At 37.2% G+C, this 25,692-nt stretch overlaps 1 protein-coding gene and 1 long non-coding RNA gene across 2 annotated transcripts; both read left to right on the plus strand.

Annotated features, from left to right (window-relative positions):
* Positions 1–2,601: 2,601 nt before the first annotated feature.
* Positions 2,602–6,585, plus strand: LOC141623796 (phosphoglycerate kinase, chloroplastic-like). The gene is made up of 6 exons (XM_074439939.1): positions 2,602–3,279; positions 3,521–3,598; positions 3,933–4,193; positions 4,840–5,157; positions 5,670–5,828; positions 6,212–6,585. The coding sequence occupies exons 1-6, from the start codon at positions 2,605–2,607 to the stop codon at positions 6,419–6,421; spliced, it is 1,701 nt and encodes a 566-aa protein (XP_074296040.1). The 5' UTR covers positions 2,602–2,604; the 3' UTR covers positions 6,422–6,585.
* A 3,115-nt stretch (positions 6,586–9,700) lies between these two features.
* LOC141621705 (uncharacterized) lies at positions 9,701–10,558 on the plus strand. Its single transcript, XR_012532597.1, has 2 exons — positions 9,701–10,170; positions 10,276–10,558. It is a non-coding gene; the product is annotated as an uncharacterized LOC141621705 (long non-coding RNA).
* The last annotated feature ends 15,134 nt before the right edge of the window (positions 10,559–25,692 follow it).

Here is a 25,692-nt window from a genome sequence, read left to right on the forward strand (position 1 = left end):
GACCTTAACGTAAATTGAATTGTGAGGTATTCAAGTAATGATTTTTTGTTGTTACTTTTATTGTATAAATTTTATTAAATAACACCTCCATTTTAGAAATCCTGGATTCGCCACTGTATAAAAGTGTAATAATCAAATAAAACCGAGCTAAAATAGGGAGTAAAATCATATATAAATTAGACAGATCGCAACCATAAGCCAATAGAAGCTTCATGTAACATGGATAATGAGAGGTCAAAAATATAATACATATGAGTGAAAACCGTAGCCATTTCCTTTGAAAACATTTTAACATACAATTTACGAGACGTGACTACTAATGTAACATGCATACCTATGGCTTGCATCTCACCCTAAGTACGAATGGGAACATTAATCCTGCCGATCATATCGATACAAGGTGACTTACATCTCACCCCCTAGTGCTCAATAAGACCAAAAGACTCTTACCATCCAAATAATCCAAGACATAAGTCTCACGGTATATGACATATGCAAAGATCAACTACGCAAGAGTTGTACCAAACTCCTGGGATAATAATACGGTCCTAGTCTAAACCTTGCTAGACTCTCCGAATAAATATTTCCCGATTCGACATGGGATAAACGTTTCGCATCCAAGACTCGATGCAACAGAACGAAAATCGAGTACCCCGAATTCGGCAGAACAGCACGAAAGGGCGGAAAGAGAATGAGCTTACCAAATCCGGCAGAATGGCAACAGAAGTTGCGTAAACAAAAGTCAAAATAGCATGCTAAGTACAATGACACTACCATATGAAAACAATATACGTTTAAAGGCCGTTCTTGGTAAACGTGCCACATTTGAGCCAAACAACCAAACCGTTAACAAGCATATAAGTGACTCACATAGGACTTACCCATGGTGCTATTATGCATACGTGGTACCAATCACTATAACTATGACATACTCGGGTCAAACATACAAAGACGTCAATTAACATGTGAATGGGTCAAATATGGTACACATGGGTAAAATATCAAAATACCGTCATTAAACATGTGAATGGAACATAAACAATGTGTTCTAGTGACAAACAAGTGTTAATGTACCATACATAAGCATTAGAACCAAGATTAAGAAGCATAGGAAACAAATCATACAAAACAACCTATAAAAACACTTAACTTAACCAAGTAGATAATCACTTGAAGAGAAAAACAACCTTAAAAGAAATGCTAACCACAACGAGTTGAAGCTCAAACTTTACAGCATTTAAGACATGTTTCACAATAACAATGCAAGAAACTTCATCATTAACAATATTAATCCAACAAATCTCATCATACATGACTCACATATTATTAACCAACATAAACAAGAAATTCTAAGAGAGAACACACATAAAGAACCAATCTTTTTCATGTGAAACACTAATCTAAACACAAAAATATTTCAAACATATGTAATATCGAGTAATCCATCACCGTTACCTTTTTTCGCACTTCAATAAACAAGATCCCGACCAAGTTCAACCTCGGAACACTATAACTTTCACATAGAAAGATGGAGGACGAAAAAAGGTAAAGATTGGCGCGAGAATGAAGCGATTTGGTGGAGGAATGAGGAACTTGTGTAAGTTTTAAGCTTTTGAAGGAGAAGAGGATTAAAGGTGCTAGGAGATGTGGAAATTTCAGAAAAATGTGGAGGTAGAAGTAGATGTACTAGGGTTTTATTCATACTAGTGAAACCTTAAAAGGGGTCAAAGTGGCCAAACTTGGCCCAACAACCATAAAAATGTTATTTTTATAAAACTAATGTTAAAATAAATAATTAAATAATAAATTAGGTAATTAAATAATAAATTCTGAAACGGAAATTCGCGAGTGTTATAGTGTAGGTAGACCTAACAAACCCGACCGGAATAATCCGACTCGATACCCGAGTTTGACTCGAACCCGAATAGACCCGAAGCCGATCCGAATGTTTATTGGTTCACTCTAATTATCAACATAACTTGATTATAACTGCCCCGAAAATGACACGGTCCAAATTTACCCGGCCCAAAGAACTGGTTTGCTATGTATAAGTATAGGTGGCAATCGGGTCGGTTACGTGTCTTGGTTAAAGCAAGTCGGGTCATATCGGATTCGGGTTGTGTCGGGCCAGTGACGGGTTTGGGTCGGTTACAACTCACATTGGGTTAACTTCGGGTCGGTCATCAGCGGGTGGTAAGTCGGGTCGGTCATCAGCATATATTTTATCATCTGCATTTAGTTTTTGATGGGTAATTTTATATTCAAACAATGTGTAGGTGTATTAATTGTAGATTTAAGTGAAAATAATTTAAAAAAATTTCAATTTAATCTTATTTACACCATTATTAAACTAGTTCACAATCGGGTCATTCATCGGGTTGAATCTAAATCGGGTCACGGGGTTGGGTCAGTTCAGGTTGGGGTTGGGTTGGAAAAAATAAGGTTGCAATCGGTTATCGGGATAACATCGGGTCGGATCAGTTTCAATTCACCCAATTTCCGTGTTCTAATGGGTCGGGTATCGTCAGATCGGATCAGTTTTGCTTTCTCTAGGTCATTAGGATTTAGGTGTAGCCTATAGGTAATTAGGTAGTTTGATGATCGATGATGATGAATCTATTGTCACAAAAACAAAACAAAGCGGTTGGTAAAAACAGAGTAGTGGCTAGAATAAAGACAATAAAAATCATCAAACATCTTGAACCTCAGGGCATCGATAAGAAATCCCCACATCATCCCCAATCCAATTCCTCAAACATCCACACATTATCATTATTAGTCCCTCAGACTCACCATCACCACTACTCTCATTGTTATTGTCCAACCAAAATCAAAACGAAAATGGCATCCTCAACAATAACACAATCATCATCATTCTCCCTCCTTCAATCAACACCCTCAACCTCATCCGGAGTCCGCAGCAGCAGCAGCAGCAGCTCAGTCAGACTATCATCCACCCTCCGACCCTCGGTCCGCCGTCTTGGGTTCGCCGCCGCAGCAGACCCCACATTCACAAACCATGTCCTCTTATCAAAGATCCCATCTTTACATAGGAGCAAGACGGGGAGTGTAAGAGGGATTGTTTCGATGGCGAAAAAGAGTGTGGGTGACTTGACCTCGGAAGACTTGAAGGGTAAAAAGGTTTTTGTTAGAGCTGATTTGAATGTCCCTCTTGATGACTCTCAGAATATCACTGATGATACTAGGATTCGTGCTGCTGTTCCTACTATTAAGTATTTGATCAATAATGGCGCTAAAGTCATTCTCTCCAGCCATTTGGTACCCCACTCTCTCAAACTCTTTCTTTTAAGCTGCTTACATCCGACCCCCCCTTTCCTCCCAATTTCCCAATATACTATAATGCAGTGATTATCTTCAAAAAGCTTCTTTAGGGTATTTCAGTGGGGTATTCGATAAGTTGAGCATTTGATCTCATATCCTACACTACATTCCTCTTTTGTGACCTGCTTCATTGTGAGGCATTAAATTTCTGATTTTTGTTTTTACCTTCTTTATTTAGGGGCGGCCTAAAGGCGTCACTCCAAAATACAGCTTGGGGCCTCTGGTTCCTAGGCTTTCTGAACTCCTCGGCATCCAGGTACATCTTTTGCTTTAACTTCACATTCATATTTGTTACTGAATTTTTTTGTTTTGGAGTTCGGACATACAAATCAATTCATTACATGTCCATTTTGAGAAAGAAATATAGAGTATCCCACAAAAACACTCCCCCAATATTCTATCACATAATTTTGATCGTAAAGTAATTGTAATGAATTCTAGTGAGTGAATGGAGGGAGCTTAATGCTTCTGATGGTAAGATATGAAGAGCTGCGTTTGCAAGACCATTTTTTTTAAAAATCATTTTCCATGTTTTGGTCATGCTCTTCCATTGTAGGATATATTTTCTAATAGTGCCTACAATTTATCAGGTTGTCAAGGCTGATGATTGCATTGGTCCCGAGGTTGAGAAATTGGTGGCTGAACTTCCTGAAGGGGGTGTTTTGCTCCTGGAGAATGTCAGATTCTACAAGGAAGAAGAAAAGAATGAACCCGAGTTTGCAAAGAAGCTTGCCTCCTTGGCCGATCTATTTGTGAATGATGCCTTTGGTACTGCTCACAGAGCACATGCATCAACTGAAGGAGTTACCAAGTTTTTGAGGCCATCAGTTGCTGGGTTCCTTTTGCAGAAGGTAGGCAGTATTTCTTTTCCTGTTCTGCACAGTTGCTGCATTCAGAAAATTGTTTTGGGAAGAAAACCTTTGATATTTCTCTATCATACTTGACTGTGGTTGAATTGTGCATGTGAACAAGTTAGTGTATTTATCCAGAGATGCACACTAGATTTTTATGGTGAGAAGTGAGCCACAGTGGCAGTTTTGCTGCAGACGGTTTAAAGGTCATAAATACCACCCGCTCCTCTATGACCTTGCCAATTGTATTAGCTGGTGTGTGGTATCTTTCACACAAGTTCATCTTCTCTTTTTCATATGATTCTTAGCAACATTGTGAGTTCTAACTTTTCGCTTGATAAATCTTCAAAAACAAAATCTGGTTTCCATTTTTATTATAAATTATTCCGCATATATGTTTCGTTGAACCTGTTTGACTTCAGATTGAGATTTGAAGTAATAATAGCTTTGCCTGTGCCCATCATTTGTTAATATGGAGTATCATGTAATTATACTTGATCAATTTTACTCCTGGATGTACAGCATCGTCAACACATGCCAAACAGTTACCCTATTTTCTGTGGCTCATAACATTAAATGATGATTTTTAAGTTGGTCTTACTGTATTATTTCATGATCATTTAATCAAAACCGTTGCTTTGAGCAGGAACTGGATTACCTTGTAGGAGCAGTCTCAACTCCCAAGAGACCATTTGCAGCTATTGTTGGGGGTTCAAAGGTGTCCTCTAAAATTGGTGTTATCGAGTCACTCCTAGAGAAATGTGATATTCTACTTCTTGGAGGAGGAATGATCTTCACATTCTACAAAGCTCAAGGTCTTTCGGTTGGATCATCCCTTGTGGAAGAGGACAAACTGGATCTTGCAACAACTCTCCTTGCCAAGGCCAAGGCAAAAGGGGTCTCTCTTTTGTTACCTTCTGATGTAGTAATTGCTGACAAGTTTGCTCCTGATGCAAACAGCAAGGTAAACTTGCTTGGCTTTCTGCTGTCTTTGTTATCGTTTTTTTTTTTGAAATGTTAATCTTGAAAAGTATAGAGTAGTAATTAACAAAATGTGTTTGGGGCTAGAAATTATTTAGAAAAAATGGGTCCACTGAGGATTCGGTTGATTCTTTTAGAACAACTTTGCTGAGTCGCACAACTATCAAAAGTATTCTTTGCGAATGATTAAGCGAACCAATTGCTTAAAAAATCCTCAAATTATATGCGAAAATCCACTCAGTGATTGAAGTTCATGTTTGCTCAGTTAGTCAGCGTTTCATGATCGTCTTTGCTTAGCGATTCAGTGAAGAACCGAAGATGCTCCAATCGAGAATCAAAAAAAGTGTACATGAAATCATCTTTTAATAATAGTTGTAAGGCAAACCGACTTGATAATTATTTCAATTTTGAGCATAGAGAACTAACATTCTATTTTTGTTGTTTGAAATGATGGAAGAAGGATTTTAGTTACATTTATTGTATGGCATATTGCAGATAGTTCCTTCATCCGAAATCCCAGATGGCTGGATGGGATTAGATATTGGACCTGATTCTATTAAGAATTTCAGCGATGCTTTGGACACTACTCAGACTGTTATCTGGAATGGTCCCATGGGAGTATTTGAATTTGAGAAGTTTGCTGCTGGAACAGAGGTAAGCGAAAGTGCTTCACATTATATGCACTTTGGTTATATAATGTCTGTCCCTATACTGTGAACTCGTGTGAAGTAGCACTTGATTGATGTAATGTTCTGACGTAATTTTTATAAAAGGCTATGACGAAATAGTGTTTTTGCATTTTTAACACACTATCAATACAATTGTTAGCATTTTGTTTACTTTTAAAAAAGTTAACTAATTGTATCTTGTGAGATATTAGCGGTCAAAGAGAGACTATATAAATGGGACGAAAGACTTTAGGATTACGACGCTAAAAATCACTTGAAAAATATAGCTTACTAAATGTAGTTGCTAGGGTTCGTCTGTCATCAATAAAAATAAAACCATTTATCTTCTTATGCCCTTACCTTGTGCAGGCCATTGCTAAGAAGCTTGAAGAGCTTAGCAAGAAAGGAGTTACCACAATTATCGGGGGTGGTGACTCAGTGGCAGCAGTAGAGAAAGTAGGAGTGGCGGAGGCAATGAGCCACATATCAACTGGAGGTGGTGCTAGTTTGGAGTTGCTAGAAGGCAAAGAGCTTCCTGGAGTTCTAGCTCTTGACGAGGCCGAACCGGTTCCCGTCTAGGCCGAGGTCCTTACCATACAGATTATTTTTTTCCTCTTCTTCCTCCCGAATTCTCCGTCTCTTAACTTGAGTTGTGAAGGAGAAACAGCCTGCTGTCTCCCAACACCAAATTTGTAGCTGTTCACCAAATTTTTAAATAAATTTGTGTTAATTTCTGCCGATAACTTTAATTTCTCTTCTTTATTTTCTTGAACAAGAGCTTGAATGCAGTATAATATATATATATATATATATATATATATATATATATAGAGGTGGGATCCGATGAGAACGATCATTCAGTGAGAACGGTGAGAACGAACTACCTAACCCAATTATTAATCCGGATTCGTTAATATCGACGACGTTTTAGTAAACGTCGACGGCGTTTTTCATAAAAAAGACGCTCACTGCCCCTCATCTCTCACTAGCCATTCTCCCTATTCTCTCTATTCTCTCTACTCAACCTCCAACTTCCACCAACACTCAACACCACCACCACACTGCCACCACAACCACACCGCCACCACAACCACCGCCACCACACTGCTGCCACCACCACGCCGACCTTGCCGCCTCCACCGCCACCACACTGCTGCCTCCCACGTTGCCAAGTAAGTGTGGTTTTTTTTTTTTTTTGTTAAATTAGTTTAGAAATTGAAACCAAGTAAGTGTAGAATTTGTTAGTTTTTCGATTAAAATTCATGTTAATTAGTTGTTATTATGTAAATTTTGGTATTGTTATATGTTGTTTGCGAAATATAGTTGATTGGGATTGATTTTTGAGTCGAAATTTGTTGTTGTTAATTGAATTGGGAGTGAATTTGTACGGTTTTTAGGGCGAAACCGCGGCCAAACGTTGGAAATGGTTGTTGGCCGTGGGTATAACGTTGGAATGCAACGTTCATCCGTGGCTGAACGTGGGAATTGGTTGTTTGGCCACGGAGAATTTTTTTTTTTTTTAAAATTTTTTTTTTTTTTTTTTTTTTTAAAAAAAAAAAAAAAAAATCCGTGGCCAAACGTGGGATTCCAACGTTTGGACCACGGCCAACCTTGGTTTCCCACGTTTGGACCACGGCAAATGTTGATTTCCAACGTTTGGTCCATGGTTCAATCTTGGGGGTAAAAATTTCAGATTTACGCAAACAATTAACAATATGTTATTTACAAAATTAATGTCATGAACTAATTAGGCTGACATATTGTTAATTGTTGTTGTTGTTTTTTGTTTTTAATTTAGTTGAGTTTGAGAGAAATTTTTTTAGAGAGAGAAGGTCAAAAGGGCAGTCATCGTCTTTTTTATGAAAAACGTCGTCGATATTTACTAAAACGTCGTCGATATAAATCAGCCCCCTTATTAATAAACAAACACGGCTTAACTCTCTTCACTACTCCTTAAGTCCTGACCATCACTACTCCTTTTAAGTCTTGATCATCTTTTTCTGGAAAAAAAAATCCCAAATCATAAACAACAATTCAACAAACCCATCCCCATAACATATGTTATGCGACATTATTAATTATGTAACCAAAGTAATTAACTCAATCACACCCCAATTCCTAAAAATCAATCGATTCCGATAATCAATTCCCTTTCGATGTCGACGCTAACGTGGTAGTCGAAGAAATCGGCAGTTTCTTCAGGTTCACGGTGGCATCACCAACTATGACCGTACCATCTTCTAGCCCGAAGTTGCGTTGCTCATCACCACCTTTGCGACTTTCATCGATGTTCGACGCCAACGACAACACGACCACCATCACCAGTGCCGCTCACTCTTGTCCCTGTCTCTTAATCTTACTCATGGAAACTTTCATATGTTGATTTATGGTGTCATTGCCAGGAACACCTCAAAAAATCAATTTATGCTACAGTGGTCGATTCATTTATGTTCGTTGGCATTAGTAAAAAATCAATTTGTTCTACACAAAATTAATGTATCTGGGTTCTATATTGATGTATCTCAAACCACTTTTTATGTACCTAGTAATTAATTTTGCGTATCTATGTTGGATACATTAAAATAATGGTTAGATACATAAAAAAATAGTGTAGATGCATTGAAATAGAGGGAAATCAACAAAGGGTAAGAGGTGAGGTAGGTGTCGCCGGCGAATTGTTGACTGTTGTTCACCAATTCAGACGCCAGTGGTTGCCGTCATCTAGATTATTGGCGAGAGAAACCGTCGACGGGGAGTCTTAAAGTAGCCTGTGGTTCATCGGCATAATCTATATTATCGACAGAAGTGTATCACCGTCGCCGGTACGGTGGTTTTTGAGTTGGCCTCGGGTTGGTGATATGGTGGCCTGGGCCGTCCTCATGAAATACCCGGCAAGTCTAGATCAAAAGAGGCTGCACGAGGTCACCAACGTTGCCGTGGAAGGGCGCACGAGCGCGACCTCAGTGGTTGTTGGGTGGCCTAAGGTGAGATCAGTGGTGGTGGTTGTCATTAATCAGGATGAGGGAGTGGAAAATTATAAAGGGTGAGAATGACGGGAGAGTATAAGTTTTGGGTTTTGATTATGGGGCAGTACAACAAGTGCGTGTTAATTAAGTTGGCACAATTAGTTCGTTCTCACCGTTCTCACCGAGTAATCGTTCTCACCGGATCCTAAATCTATATATATATATATATATATAGAATTAGGATCACATGAGTCCACCCTATCTTTTTGAGTCCGTGAGTCCATGATACAATATCACACTTTATATTAAACAATATCACAGCTTATATTCAAAAAAAAAAAAAAAAAATCGAAAAAAAAATTTGAAAAAAAAATTCCAAAAAAAAGTCGTGATATTGTTTTGTAATACAATATCACACGTTACACTAAACAATATCACAGCTTACATAAAAAAAAAAAAACCTTTTTTGAAAAAAAAATCGTGATATTGTTTTGTAATACAATATCACACGTTATACTAAACAATATCATAGCTTTAATTAAAAAAAAAAAAAAAAAAAAAAAAAAAAAAAAAACTTTTTCGAATAAAAAAATTTGAAAAAAAAAATTTTCCGAAAAAAAAAATCGAAAAAAAAAATTTGAAAAAAAAAAATTTCGAAAAAAAATTTGAAAAAAAAATTCATGATATTGTTTTGTATAGTGCGTGATATTGTTTTATGGACTCATGGACTCAAATATATAGGTGGACTCACCGGATCTTGCCTATATATATATATATATATATATATATATATATATATATATATATATATATATATATATATATATATATATATATATCGGGATCTCGTGAGTTTGGTTCTTATGGTGAGTTGTGAGTTTGATTCTTATGATAAGAGGAAATAGATAGACTAGATTGAATCTAATAAAAAAAAACAACGAACGACACAGCAACCCCACCGACACAGCATCTGAACTTAACCTCCCTCTAAACTTAAAAAAAAAACCCCAAAATCACTACGATTAAAACCTAGAAATTTCCGTAAAAGAATTACCATAACATCGATTTTGTCTCAATTTCACTATTTTCGCGCTTGATTTTGGTGTCGTACAATTGTTATCATCTCAATTTCACCAATTTCGGTGGTGAACTCCTGCTGTTGGCGGCTTTAACGGTGGTTTTGTGACTGGTTTATTCTGCTGTCAATGTGATGCATTTGTTTAATTTTCTTCGTAAAGCCAACTCTCAGGAACTTGTTTTCTGCAGGAAGGGTCTCATTGAAGTATTTGATAAGTTGGAATCTGGACAACTAGAAAAGGCTTCATCTTTGTCTGAGATTGTCAAGGAAATGCACAGGAAGAGGTTAGCTCCTTATCTTTTTTCTCTCTGTCTCTTTTCATAGCTGGACATTGCGACATCTTTTTCGCACCGTTATAAGTGTCTCACTTGTATTTGGTATCAAAACAGGCAAGGGGCTCCTAGGAAAAGAGGTGCCCCACCATCCGGGATTAAAGGGCGAGTACGACTCCGGTATGAAGAATCCTTCGATATCCAAAAAGTTCACTGAGTAGAAAATTATTAATGGAAGATAATTGTCGAATGTCGACTGAATGGAAAGTCTGAAACAAGTCTTATTTGTCGAAGATATAATTATGTCTTTGGTAGTTTCATCATACGGCGTATTTAATTTCACTGCTTTACCATGTGTTCTAGTTGATTCGGAAATTAAGGAATCATATTATTCATCAAACTTTCTGTTATCGCTTGGTAAGATGCGCTTACCATACAAAAATCCAAAACTTAAGGTCGCTTACCATACAGAGCTGCATAATCACGACTAAAAGCGATATTTAATTCCATGGCGGTGCCTAATGTTGCTAGCTTCATGAGACTTGGGGGACTTGAGTTCAACATTGATGTCCTACTAAATGAGTATGTTCGCTTTCATGTTGACCGGCCTTGCTATTTAATATGGGGCAACTTTCCTTGATTTTGAATAGGAGGAGTTGAAAAGAGCCAAAGCGCTAAATTTGACTTGCCTGTGTGTCCAATCTGCCACATTCATGTTATAGCTCTTGTGCTAATATTGTTTAAGGAGAGTTACTCATAACCTCATATTTTTCGTCAAGGTGGCTGGTGTGTGCTTATTTGTTGGATTTCGGCACCGCAACGGAACTAGACAAGTCATGGCAGTCACGGTTGCGCTTGCGTTAAGATGTAAGGTTTGATCATGTCCTCGGTTGAGGAAGCGGTTGGGCGGAGGTGATGCAGGGAGATGAGCGAGGTTGTGGTGGTGGTTCCGAAACGGATTGGTGCGAGGAGCAAGTGGTTTGTCACGGTTACAAGCACGGGTGTCAAAAGTCAATAATTCTCTACACAATATCATGAGATAATAACACAAATAATAACACTGGAATAATAATGACAATGACACAACAATAACACTACAATAACACTAGAATAATAGTACAATAACACCAGAATAACACTACAATAACAAAGACAATAACACGGAAAAAAAAAAAAAAAAAAAAAAAATCAAGTAGTAAAAAAAACCAAAGCGACACCTAATAACATCACAATAACACCCGAATAACAATACCACCGAATAACAAACACAATAACACATGGTAAAAAAAGATTAAAAAAATCAAAGTAGTAAAAAAATCAAAGTGACACCGAAATAACATCACAATAACAAATAATAACAATAGAATAACAACGGAATAACAATAGAATAACAAAGACAATAACACGTGGTAAAAAAAGGAAAAAAATCAAAGTCGTAAAAAAATCAAAGTAACAACGAGAATAACGTCACAATAACAAATGGAATAACAATAACAACACAATAACATGTGGTAAAAAAAGAGAAAAAAAATCAAAGTCGTAAAAAAAATCAAAGTGACACCGAAATAACATCACAATAACGAATAATAACGGAGAATAACAAAGACAATAACAAAGTGGTAAAAAAGGAAAAAAAAATCAAAGTCGTAAAAAAATCAAAGTAACAATGAGAATAACATCACAATAACAAATGAATAACAATAATGACAAAGACAATAATAACATGTGGTAAAAAAAAAGAGAAAAAAAAAAATCAAAGTCGTTAAAAAATCAAGTTAAAAAAAAGCACAATAACAGCATAATAACACGAGGTAAAAAAAATAAGAGTGAAAAAAAATTCAAGCAAAAAAAATTTTGGTACAAAAAAAAAGAAAAAAAAGGTAACATAATGAGAAAATTAGAGAAAAACATAAGAGAAAAAAAAAACAAAGTTGTAAAAAAAAAGCATAATAACACGAGTAAAAAAAAAAAAGTGATAAAAAAATTAAAGTAAAAAAAAAAGTAGCACTAGAAAAAAGAGAAAATAAACTAAATAACAATGCTTTTATATGACAACTAAGATTAATCTTGGCCACTCATCTCTAATTTAATCTAATGGTTGAGATTTCCCCAACTCACCATAAGAACCAAAATCACCAAATCCAATCTCTATATATATATATAAAAACAAATGGTGACTGGATAGTCTCCAACCTTGTAACATGTTTTCTGTTTTCAATATCTTCTTTCTAACTGAAGGTTCTGTAAATCCAAATCTTTTTCCTTCGTAGCTTTAGTCTTTCTCCATAATCTCGATAATGGATCAATGCCCTATGTTCATATTTAGTTCCTCTCCATTTCTTATTCTCTCCGCTTCCTTCTAATTCCTTTCAACAATCAACAAGTTATTTTGGGACGATCTGTGTTAGTAGACCTGATTCAAATGACATGTAGTGTTATTGCTGTCAAGACTCGAAAGTTAAGACTGTCAAGACTCGAAAGTTATCCGAATTGTCTGATTCTAATTCCTTCTAATAGGCTTATTGCTTTAGAATTCTTTTCGGCCTTCTTGTAGTCAGCCTCGATATAATCCTCTTCCTTTTTCTCGTAGGTAGTGCCTTCAGTGGATGCAACCAAAATTTTATGCGGTCCGTTTTGGATAATCCTCCAACACTCACAATCATGACCCTTCACATAGTAAGTCATCATGTTTTTCCATAAACCATAATTCAGATCCATCAAAGATGGGACACTTGAGGTATTTGGAATCCATTTATCACGTGATAGACAGCGGAATATAAAACGATAAGATAAATAATGATAGACAAATCAGCCTCTTTACGGTTAGGCAATCAAGAGCACGAGGCTCTGATACCAATTGAAGAGTATCAATAGCCGAAATACTCAGGGGGGGGGGGGGGGTGTTAGTTTAGGATTAAAAAACTTAGCCCACTTTTTCGATTGTAAGTATATAATTAATTATTTAAAGTTTATTGATTAAACTTTAACTAATCAACTAATTAACGAATTAAAACAAAGCGTAAATAAAGCGAAACAAACGAAAGAGAAGAGAGAGACACACACGATTTTTTAAGTGATTCAGTTTCACAAATCGAAACCTACGTCCACTATTCTCGATTAATAAATTTAGTACCTTTCTACGGATTATAAATTTACTAACCCAACCCTAGTTGTAACTCAAGTGAGTATCGTTAAATACTCGAGTGACTAACTTACGCTAATAAGAAAGCACTAATGATTCTACTAAAAGTTCACGTTAATGAACGAGTAAGAATTCAATTAAGCACTATTATCTTATAACGATAACGAAAGAACGAATACACAAGTTTATAAATCACACGACCTTTTTCGAAAAATAACAAAACGGTTTTTGCTTTAAAACACGGTTTTTGCTTTTTGAAAATAAATTAAAGTTATGCTCAAAGATCTTACTTTCAAATGTATCAAAGTGTAGAGTATTTATAGAACAAGAGAAAGCAATGCACACGGTTTCATCAAAACCCTAGATGGCCGAAATATAAGATATGTAAACAAATCATATCTTATTATTTCTTTCCTTAAAATCTTAGGAAATGATAAAGAATAACTAAAAGATAACTTTATTAATTATTCTTCTATTATCTTTTCCTTAAATCTTAAGATATGATAAGATTTTTCCATAACAAAAATATCTTCTCATATATAACCATATCATGCTAAATATAAAAGATATGTTAAGATAATTCTAGAGAATAAAATCTTAACAATACTTAACTTATATTATTAGGTTTACACGAGATCCACACGGCTCATAGGCCTCGTTTTTCGTGAAAACCCTAGCTTGACATTAGGTTAGATTTAGGGTTTAAGAGTGTGTAGTATTAGAAACCCTAATTAGTAATCTGACTCAACTCATAAGTTGAATCAACATAATCACTAATTATAAGCTTAACATAAAACCACACTCAATATGAATATAAGCTTCTTGTAAAATAAATACTTCTACTAAAAACATTTAAAAGAACAAAAACAGTTTTCTAAAAACAATTTTTGTCGTGCATAATATAAACTTCACGTCTCAATGTTATAGTAAAAGAGCTATAACATTGAGCTCTTATATAAGTAATGTTATAGCTGTGAGGCTATAACCTTACCAATCTAAGAAGTGCATTCTTACGTTACCATTACGAGATAACCACCTACACTATTCTAATTTTCTTAGGAGATCTTCAAAGGTAAGCTTCTTCATTATTCAAGCTTGATTAATCTTTAAATGAGCTTCATCTTCTCATGAATGCTTGAGTAATTCTTTAATAGCTTGTAATATCTTGATCCTTGATTGAGGGCTTGATCACATAATATTTTCTTGTATACTTCCATCACAATTCTTTAATGCTTGCTATTAGTAAGTCTAATCAAAAAGGACTAAACAAACAATTACACACAACGAGTATATAGAATATAAAGCACTATTGACATCATCAAAACATAAACATATATATCTATATGGTCCAACAAATTCCCCCTTTTTGATGATGGCAAGTCTCCTAAAATTGTGACTAAGTATATAGTTCCCCCTCAATATAATACCATCATCTTTATAGATAAAGAGCAACGCAAGATCACAACAATTATGTTCAAGACCAAAACTTTAAGGACTTCAAGAGACAATAAGTCTTGACAAGGAGCAAGCTTAGGCAAATGCTTACCATGGTCGTTCTTTCCCCCTCTTGACATCATCGAAATAATAAGAACAAACATAAAATGACTAGAATAATATACGACGAGGCAAGATATAAAGACGAGTAATAAAAACAAATAAACCGTAAACAACCATAAGCACTTACGAAATTATTGTATCGTACAAACCAAACGAACATGTTTGAAAGCCAAATAGGCCGAATGAAAATAACATGTTTAGAGCTACCGGGCCGAATAACAAGTAGTATGCCAAAATGGGCCGAATAACAAGCTAGTTTATGAAGGCAAAATACACCAAAAGAAAGCAATGTAAACAGGGAAGGACGAAAACAGGGGAGGGGCAGGATAGAATTAAGGGTGGCGGATGTTGTGAAGATTGATATAGCCAGGACGAGTACGGAATTCTAACGAATCTAGACGATCAAAACAACTCTGAACATGATTAGCTTGAGCGGTGAGGCTTGTCTCAAAGTTGAGAACCTTCAAAGACAAGGCCTTTGTTGCCGCCAAAGTCAATGCTTGATCCGCCTTCATAACCTTCCCGTTTTTCACCAAAGCACCTCCTTGACTAGTATGAAAAGAAAGACGATCACCATGGTGAAAGACTTCCTCACGGATAGTCACTAATCCCCTTTCTAAACCCTCAAGCCTTGTGTTGATGTCCTCCATCCAAGCACAAACCCGAGCATCATTCACACCTCCAACAGAGGACCCCGGCTGCCCAACCCTAGACACAACCGTAGCCAAAACCGTGGTTTGATCCTCTAACTTGGCCATAAATAATAATGGACCCCATAAACGCATCCAATTTTGCTTCCATAGCCGTCATCCCAACCTCATTGACACCCTTATCATTACCCTTAGAAAATACCAACTCGGGTCCTTCAAAACCTAGCCCCATCAACTTCATAACCCAGTCAAACATACCGTCCTTAGTACTTACACCATAGCTCTCCCGACTCACAACCCGCTTAATTTCCAATAATCTCGAAATCCACATACCGTAAGGAAGATCAAGAGTAGTACAATACTTCTCTTTAATTACGGTAATGCTAGTTTGAACAATCCGATTAAATACAAGACTAGCCAAACTCACTTTTCGACCTTCGAACCACAAATACAAAATAACAGCTTCGTAGCTAGACACCTTGTCACGTCCTCCCCTTCTTGGAACAATTGTGTTCCATAAAAAGTTCAAAAAGAACTTGAGTTTCGGGGTGAGAGGACGAACCAAGATGTTGCTATTTTCGGAAGCAAGCTCATCAAAATACTTCTTAATTATCAACTGTTGGTCATCACCCACATTAGACCATTCTTGACTCGGGTTGATCTTGGTTCCATCATGAGGAACCTTGAAAGCAGAGCAAAAATCGGCAATGGTGACGGTGATGTCGACACCATTAACAACCGCATGCAACAATCCCCCTTTAGCTTTGACCATAGCAAAGAACTGAACAACTTCAATCGGGTATGTAGGACCCGAGAACCGACTAACATCATTACACCCTTGGAAATCAAGAAAATCCACAAAGAATTTTAAGGACGGAATATTAGACAACCAAGATTTGGGATAATACCTTCTGCCATGAATAGAGTATTGTAAGACACGAGAAACCAAGTTGCTTTCGTTCTTTGTCATGCGAACACAGTTTAAATCGGTTTTGGTTGCGCTCTTTGAAGGCTCTCGAAACAGAGTCCTCGAAATCCCATCCCGAATAACAACCTCAGGTTCACTATCTTCCCCAATATCGTCTGCTACAACCTTATTCTTCCCCTTATTTAACCGTCTTCATTTTCCCTTGGAGACCGACTCATCCCGGCCGTGAAACAAGGAGGAAGGTGATGATGGATGTTGGGTTGTTGAGTTGTTGAAGTGAAAGTAGAGGAGACGGGTTGATGGGATGATGGTGGTTGTGGTTGATTGCATGGCCATGGTTGGTGTTGGTTTCGGGTGGAGGAACGAGTATTTGCATGTGGATGGGACATGATTGAGAGAGGAATGATGATGATGGAGATGGAATATAAGTTTGGTAAAGTTAAAAGCAAAAAGCAAGTGGGATATTGACCAAGGCACACGGTTTAGGGGGTAAATATAGGTGGGAATCTAGGGTAGGGTTAGAGTTAGATGTTTACACAAATTAGGAAACTAATTTGGTAAAAGATTTATGTATAGATTTGGAACACAAAGAATAGATATATGTGGCAAATATGTCGCATAAGGACATTGGAAATAAATAATTTTGGATTAAGTTTTGGTAGAAAAGGAATATGGAAAATAATTTGGATAGAAATTGGTGAATAAAAGATTTGGTGTATCTTATTTTGTTAAGAGAATAAGTTTGTATGAACCATAATGATTTAAATACAGATAGAATATATACGATAAATAAATTCTATAAAACAAAAATATTCATGCAACGGAATATACGGACACAGTCATACAATCTTATCTTATACTAATCAATCATTAAGAGATTAAACATTTATAGAAGCTTAGGTGCCACCAATTAAACCAATTTCCAACCGTAAAGTCTCAAAACGTCCTCTAGCTAAAGGTTTTGTCAAAATGTCTGCCCATTGTTTATCAGTACTACAAAATTCGAGTTTTATATTCCCTTTTTCAACATGGTCACGTATAAAATGGTGTCTAATTTCAATGTGCTTATTACGCGAGTGCTGCGTGGGGTTTTTGGAAATTATAATAGCACTCGTATTATTGCATAAAATAGGAATACAACCTACATTAACACCCTAATCATATAACTGTTGCTTAAGCCATAATAATTGAGTACATACCAGTCCTGCTGCAATATATTCGGCTTCTGCTGTTGAAAGGGCAACTGAATTTTGCTTCTTTGAACCCCAAGTAATAATGCAATGTCCAACAAATGTGGCAACACCTGACGTATTTTTCCTGTCTAAGGAACATCCTGCGTAATCGGCATCTGAGTATCCGACAAGATCGAAATGGCATTCCATAGGATACCATAGATATAGTTTGGATGTCTCAATAAGGTATCGTAAGATTCTTTTTAGGCCGTCATATGCGATTCTTTGGGAGATGATTGATATCTCGCACAAACGCATACACTAAACATGATATCCGGTCTACTTGCAGTTAAATATAGCAATGACCCAATCATTCCTCGGTAAGTTGTTTCATCAACAGACTTACCGTCTTCATCTAAAGTCAATTTCTTGTCTGCGGCCATTGGAGTAGACATAGCATGGGAATTTTCCATTCCGAACTTCCTAATTAACTCCTTAATATATTTCTGTTGATGAATCTTGATGCCTTCCTCAGTTTGTTGAATTTGTAGACCTAGGAAGAATTTCAATTATCCCATCATACTCATCTCAAATTCAGAAGTCATCAACTCCGAAAAATACTTGCATAGATTACGGTTAGTTGACCCAAAAATAATATCGTCGACGTAGACTTGAACAACCAAAAGATCAGATTCCTCAGTTTTTAGGAATAATGTTTTATCTACGGATCCTCTCTTAAATCCGTTGTCGAGTATAAATTTCGATAATCTGTCATACCAGGCCCTTGGTGCTTGCTTCCATCCATACAAGGCCTTGTCTAATTTAAAGACATGATCTTTAAATTTGTTATCCATAAATCCAGGAGGTTGTCTACGAAGACTTCATCTTGTAAGTACCCATTTAGGAACGCTGTCTTGACATCCATTTGGAAGAGCTTCATTCTCTTATGAGCTGCGAATGCTATCAGAAGTCTAATAGCTTCAAGACGAGCCACAGGTGCAAAGGTCTCGTCATAATCTATTCCTTCTTGTTGATTATAACCTTGTACCACCAATCTTGCTTTATTTCGAACTATGACCCCGACATCATCTAGTTTATTTCTAAACACCCATCTGGTTCCAATTATAGATCGATCCTTGGGTCTAGGAACCAAGTGCCAAACTTTGTTCCGTTCGAATTGTTGAAGCTCTTCTTGCATAGCTATAATCCAATCTGATTTTGCGAGAGCTTCCTTAATATTCATTAGTTCAATTGTTGATAGAAACGAATAGAAAAAGCAGAAATTGTTTAAGGATCACCGCGTTTGAACACCCTTTTTAATATTACCAAGAATGCTTTCCATAGGGTGCGAAATCTTGTATTTCCATTTTGTTGAAGTACTTGGTTCTTCAGCATTTGAACTTGATCAAACTTCATTTGACTCAGAGTTTAAAGATGTTCCCCCTGAATCCAATCCTGGTGTTGTAGTTGAGTCAGGTATAACTTCAGACTCATTACCTTGATTTGGATTCAATGTTATAGTAGCATCATCTATAACATTGGGTTGAGAATCCTTATCTTCAGACAAAGTTATAGTATCATAAACTATAACTTTAGTTTTCGTCCTTTTGTCATTTGAAGAATGATCAAGCTCATCATTTGTTCCTTCAATCTCCTTGTCCTCAATTTCCAATTCTGGAGGATCATTCTTGGAAAGACGAAAGTCAGGTTCATCCATGTCTTCTTCCTCATCCTATAAGGGCTTATCAAACACATTATCTTCATCAAAAATAACATGAATACTTTCGTCAATACAAAGTGTTCTTTTATTGAAAACCTTATAAGCCTTGCTATGATCCAAATAACCTATAAAAATAGCCTCATCACTTCTAGGGTCGAACTTACTTAACCTATTTTTGCGATTGTTATGAACAAAACACTTACTCCCAAAACAACGAAGATGAGAGATATTAGGTTTACGACCTCTTAGAAGTTCATAAGGGGTTTTCTTTAGGATAGGTCTTATCATAGCACGATTGTGAATATAACATGAAGTACTAATGGCTTCAGCCCAAAAATTACGAGGTAGACCACTACACAAAAGCATTGTACGAGCCATATCTTTTAGTGTTCTATTCATACGTTCAACCACACCGTTTTGTTGAGGAGTTCGTGGTGCAGAAAAGTTAGGTCCTACACCATTAACTCTACAATATTCTATAAAGGCTTGATTATCAAATTCGGTGCCATGATCCGTACGAATAAAGACAAGGTTAGTCTTATATTTATTTTGAACAAGTTTCATAAGAAAAACAAACTCATCAAAAGTCTCATCTTTTGAATGAAGAAAGATAAGCCATTCATACCTTGAGTAGTCATCTACGAGGACAAAGACATACCTGGATCCTCCTCTACTTCTTACCTTCATAGGACCACATAAGTCCATGTGTATCAATTCCAAGGCTTAATTCGTGCTTACCACTCTTTTAGGTTTGAATGATGACCTAACATACTTGCAACGGGCACAAGTGTCACACATCTTCTCTTGATCGAACCTGATTTTAGGTAGTCCTTCAACCAAGTCCCATCTCTTGAGTTTATTCAAAATAGGTGAGCTAATATAACCAAAACATTTGTGCTACAAGTAAGGATCATCAAGTGTTACTTTTATGCATGAAAAGGAATTAGCATTTAAATCTACCATATATACATTTCTTTTTCTATGGCCTTCAAGAATAATACTACTTGTACCTTCAATTATAATGCGACAAATATCTGCATGAAATACAACCTTGTTACCTTTGTCGCATAGTTGAGATATGCTAAGTAGATTATGCTTGAGACCATCATAAACATCACTGATTGCCTGGGATTTAGAGACTCCAATTTTGCCCACACCAATCACTTTACCCTTCTTGTTGTTGTAATACTCCGTATTTATGAGTCTTTGGGTACTCTATCGAGTAGGCCTTACTCTGTCGAGTAAGGGTAAGTTGCGTTTTAGAATAGTTTCTGACCTGTTGGGTACTCGATCGAGTAGTCAGGTACTCGATCGAGTAAGGGGTACTCGATCGAGTACCTTGGGTACTCGATCGAGTGTCCGGTTTTACGGGGAGTTTTCTCGGGTTTGTTAATTATGCGATTAAGGTATTTAAACATATTCGTCATTGTTTTAATTCACTTTTACAAAACCTAAAACTCTGTTTAAGAGAGAAAGCGACCAGTTCATCTTCCTAATCGCATTCTTAGCAATTCCGGAGTTCGACGGTCGGTTCTTGTCGTTTTTCGTGTCGTTGGATTCCTTGCGTCGAGGGTAAGCTTTTAATATAGTTTTTATAATGTTTTGTTAAGATTGGTTAAACCCTAATTTAGGAATTGGGGGTTTTGGTGTGTAGTTTGTGATGTGTAGTCTTTATGTCTTTGTATGATAGGAGGAGAATTCGTAGAGGAGCCGTTTGATACAAATTTGTAGATACCGTCTGCGTGTTGTGCTTTCCAGGTAGGATTTCCTACTCAGTATTAGTCCCATAATGGGATATTGGTGATGTGCTGTAGTTAGTTGTTTGATATGATGATTGTGATTGTGATTGTGTTTGTGATTGGTTGTCTATGGCTCTCGAGATGCGTTCTCGGCTGAGTGGGGTCACTTGCGGGAGTGACTTCACGCCCTAGTTTCGCCCTTCGTGGAACCCGCCACGGAAGGGGATGTGCACATTAATGGGACAGGGTTATCGCTCGTACGATGAGCGGGGCTTAGGTGGAACGGCTGCGGTCCCCCACCGGCGGGCGGTCCAAAGGGACGATCGGTATTGAGACGATGGGAGTTGGTGGTGTGTGTGTGTGTGTGTGGCGGTTCAAATGTCTTTTATCTTATTGTTGATATATGTATTGAATTGTGTGATTAGTACTTGACCCGTTTAAATGTTTTAAAAACTGTGGTGATCCATTCGGGGGTGGTGAGCAGTTATTGAGCAGGTGTGATATGACGCGTATGGGATAGCTGGGATGAGTCATCACGTGGCAGTTAGAAGTCTTCCGCTGTGTCAGACGAAGTCTAGTAGCTTTGATAGTTTTAGCTGTAGACCGTATGAGAACCTTGTAATTTCTTTTATTAGTTTTGGTTTGAACCTGTAATCACTTAATCTATAATTACTTTAAAAGTACGTTTCTTTATTGTCTTATGATATTCGACTTACCTCGGGCAACCGAGATGGTAGTATCCTTATACCCGAGTGGTCCTGGTAAGGCACTTGGAGTATGGGGGTGTTACAAATGGTATCGAGAGACGATTTTGGAACTGTAACAAATGAACATAATGAACATAGGGAGTCTAATAAAATGAACCTGGTGTATGTGTAATGGGAGCCCCGGCTGATGCTAGGTTTTGGGTGAGTAGGCGCCCTCACTTCAAAATCTTGGCCCCATGATACTTAAGCCAGTCACATGGTATGGGAACGTGGAGTCCGTGTGTATATGTGCGACGTGTATGTTAATTGTGCTGTATATGGTTTGTTGAAAGCATGTTGCATGATAGTTGGTTGACATGTTGGTTGGAATCGTTGGAAAAGTATACGAGAATGATGAATGATATGGTAGAAAAAGAAAGTAGTTCGTATATGATGATGTGTGATGAAGTGGATTTGTAATGTTGTTGTATTAGCAACATGGAAATAGGATTTGTAGTGTATGGGTGTGGTTTGTGTTATGAAAAGTTATGAAAATTTAAAACATGCGAGTAATACATGATTGAAAGTTGAATGTTATATGAGCATGATAGATGGTAATGTTTGACTTTTGGTAAGTAGTAACATGAAGAATAGAGGTTCAATGATATGTGTTTTATATAACGAATTGGATGAAAAGCATGATGGTTGTTTATAACGTGGCACTTGATAACACGAAGTAGATTATTTTGTTAATTGTATGAGGAGTCGCGCAGATTTGAATGCGTAGTTGTAATCATAATGTTGAAATAATAATGAATGCATAGTACGTTAGGGTATGTGAGATAACATGCGGGTAGTATTCACGAGTCTGCATGACTCGATCGAGTGGGTTTGATTCGATCGAGTGGGTACTTGTTGTTATTTTGACCAGAATCGTGTTTTTGGGCACTCGATCGAGTACCTCGGGCACTCGATCGAGTATGGGGTCACTCGATCGAGTAGCCGGGCTACTCGGTCGAGTAAATCGTCGAGATCGGAAGGTCTGTTTGGGTTAAGAGTCGGGGCACTCGATCGAGCATGTTGGGCACTCGATCGAGTAGGTTCTGGTACTCGATCGAGTGGGGTCTGTGCAGGTCATATGCCTATTTCAGGTCATATGTTTGTCTTTTGACATTCGTTGCATATGATGTTTAATTCAAAGGTGTTGTATTACTTCTTTATGTATTGTTTTACGTATGTGTTGGTCCTGAAGCGTAAGTTACCCAATCTTATGATGTAAAGAGTGGCACTATGATGAGTATGAGTTCGGTGGGGAGGACATGAGTTATATGTGATTATGATAGATGGTGGAAAAAAAAAGGAAGATTGGTATAGTTTATTGAGGCATGGCGCACGTTTTGCGAGACGGGATGAGTGATATGATTGTGTGTTGAGTAATGTAAAAATAAGTGAATATAGACAAGGGATGATGTGAGTATAATGAACGTGAGAATGAAAAGATTGAAAGTAAGAATGTGGATAGTGGCAGCTTGAGATGTGTAAAGAGTTATGGAAGGAAATGGTTAGGAGTCGGGTGGGTTATGGATTTATGTAGTGAAAGTTCGTTTAAAGGGGTTGAGAAGAGTAATATATAGTGAACTTTGTGGAGACATGTCGCGAGGTGTATTTGTAGACAGTAAGTGAGTTTGGGAGGTTTGGTTTATTAAAAGATGAAACTACTGTGTGATTTCCTTGGGTAATTAACGGTATTAAATGAATTCTGATTTCTAGAGATGTAAAAAGGGGGATGCAATTGTTTGAACATTAAACGTTGGTTCTATGGATAGATTAGTGGCAAGTATGAGTGATAGCATAATAAGAGAAGATCCATGGTAAGAAAGAGTGAGATGATGTCGGTAGAAAATAATGGAATTAAGTTTTGGAGCAACGAAGGGGTAACCAGATCTCTAAAGAGTTAGCTAGAAGGAATAAGGAGTTGAACTATTAATTGGTATTATTGAGTGTAAAGAGAAAAGAAGGATAAAAGTAAGCTGAGGAAAATGTTCACCGGAGCTATGTGATATAAAGATAAGAAATCATCGAAATATGTGATGGTATCACGAGGATGTTAGCTAAAGGTTATATAGGAGTTTCAGGGCAACATGATTGGTAATGAGTTTCGAGGAATTAAGGGAGTAAGGAGTTGGTGGACTATTGGCACGATACGAGATATTTGGTGGAGAGTTGGATGACAATACAAATAAGATAGCATTGGGAATAATGTTGAGGTAATTTTGTGGATGGGTTTGATGTTCGTTATTTGCAATGTTAACCAAAAATGGTAGAAAAACCATGTTATTTTGATATGAGTGTAAGAGATTTGATATACGAGCAAATGTGGCATTGTGGTGTTATCACTAATGGCTAAGAGTGATGGAATATTAGAAAGGTAGCAATTCTAAAGAGGTTAATTTGGTAGGGACCCGATTGTTGTGTATGATTGTGAGAGGGTATAAGATGTGGTTAGATGAGGCGGACGCTATTAGTTGAATAGTGAAGGTGTGATTATATTTGGCTGGAAGTGATGGTTGTGCGAATGGGGAATATGTTATGAGGGGCATATGAGTTAAACTCGGGCGGCGGAGTAACCTTTTTCGAGTGGTGACTTACGTGGTCAGGATTGACTAGTTGGTTGTGATTACGGGTCTGTGATTTGTGTAAATGTTTGTGTGAGGTTCTGACCTCACAAGAAGTGGTATGGTATGATAATTATAAAATTGTTTTATGAATGTTCGGTAATATATATGTTGGACACGGTAATTTAATTTAATGATATCCAAAAAGGTAATAATTTGATTGATTTGACATGGCTAGTTATAATTTTATGTGTATTCATAACACATGTGTATTCCGGGAAATGGTAGAGATGATGTTCATGAGATGCTTATCTGTCTATCCATATAATATGTTGCGTGGTGATTTAATAAAGTGGATTTGAGTAAGTTTTTCTTGTCTGAGAAGTTATGCTAAGTCAGTATTTATGGGAATTGTATGCAGTTGTGATGTCTATCGGTGTGGTTGTGGTGCCTCGGGTGGTGATCCGGGCACGGTACATAGTGCTGTGATGCGGGTATTTTCGCACTACGGTGTGGCTGTTGGTGGCGGTGTTGTGATGCCGTCACCGGTTGTGGTGGAGTAGGAGGGATGATTATGATTCGGGTTTCGAAAGTACATACCAGTTATACATAGATTGTTGTTTTGGTTGATGTTGCTCTCTGCGAGTGTCAGTTTGTGCTGATAGACAGTTGTCTTGCTTATTCATGTTTTCTTTACCAGGTTAAGTTGGGAATGAGGTAGAGTATGATGTGAAATAGAGTGGTATGTGTTTCGTTGTTGTCATGGGATAGTGATAATCTGTTGATGGGACACGGTTGTGAGAGGTTGTTACGGTAATTTTGATCTTGTTTTCAGATGAGACATCGGTAGACATGGTAATGGAAAATGATTCGTGGAACATGTGTTGTAATGAGTCTGAAAGCGGCAGTAGTTCATAATCTTTTGTTGAGACAAAGGAGTGTAGGGTGTTGGGGAAATTAGTGTCATGTTAAGTTGTGTATGAATTTTGCGGTAATGAAAGAAAGAACTTGAGGATCTAGTGTGCGTGTACGTAACGAGTGCGGACCGTGAGTTATGCTTCTGGGAGATAAGTGCCTTACGTAGAGAGGTATGTTGTTTGGCAGCAATAATGAAGAGTGGGTATGGTGATTTGCTACGAGTTTATGGTATAGGTTAGGTGCTTGTTGCCGAATGAGTTGAGGAATGGGAAATGTTTATGTATGGGAGCCTTAGATATAAGAATGGTGAGTGTTTGGTTTATAGACGGTTATATTTGACATGTGGTGGTACAGAGGGTAATGAGATATAGATATGGTTTGGTATTAGTGAGTTACGAGGACGTAAC

The sequence above is a fragment of the Silene latifolia genome, chromosome X, assembly GCF_048544455.1.
Source record: "Silene latifolia isolate original U9 population chromosome X, ASM4854445v1, whole genome shotgun sequence".
Lineage (NCBI taxonomy): Eukaryota > Viridiplantae > Streptophyta > Magnoliopsida > Caryophyllales > Caryophyllaceae > Silene > Silene latifolia.

Excerpts from the sequence above, each read along its gene's own strand:
- LOC141623796 (XM_074439939.1), top strand. The coding sequence starts at position 2,605 with ATGATGATGAATCTATTGTCACAAAAACAAAACAAAGCGGTTGGTAAA. Across the intron at positions 3,599-3,932 it reads CTGAACTCCTCGGCATCCAG|GTTGTCAAGGCTGATGATTG; the intron begins GTACATCTTTTG and ends ACAATTTATCAG. Across the intron at positions 5,158-5,669 it reads CTCCTGATGCAAACAGCAAG|ATAGTTCCTTCATCCGAAAT; the intron begins GTAAACTTGCTT and ends GGCATATTGCAG.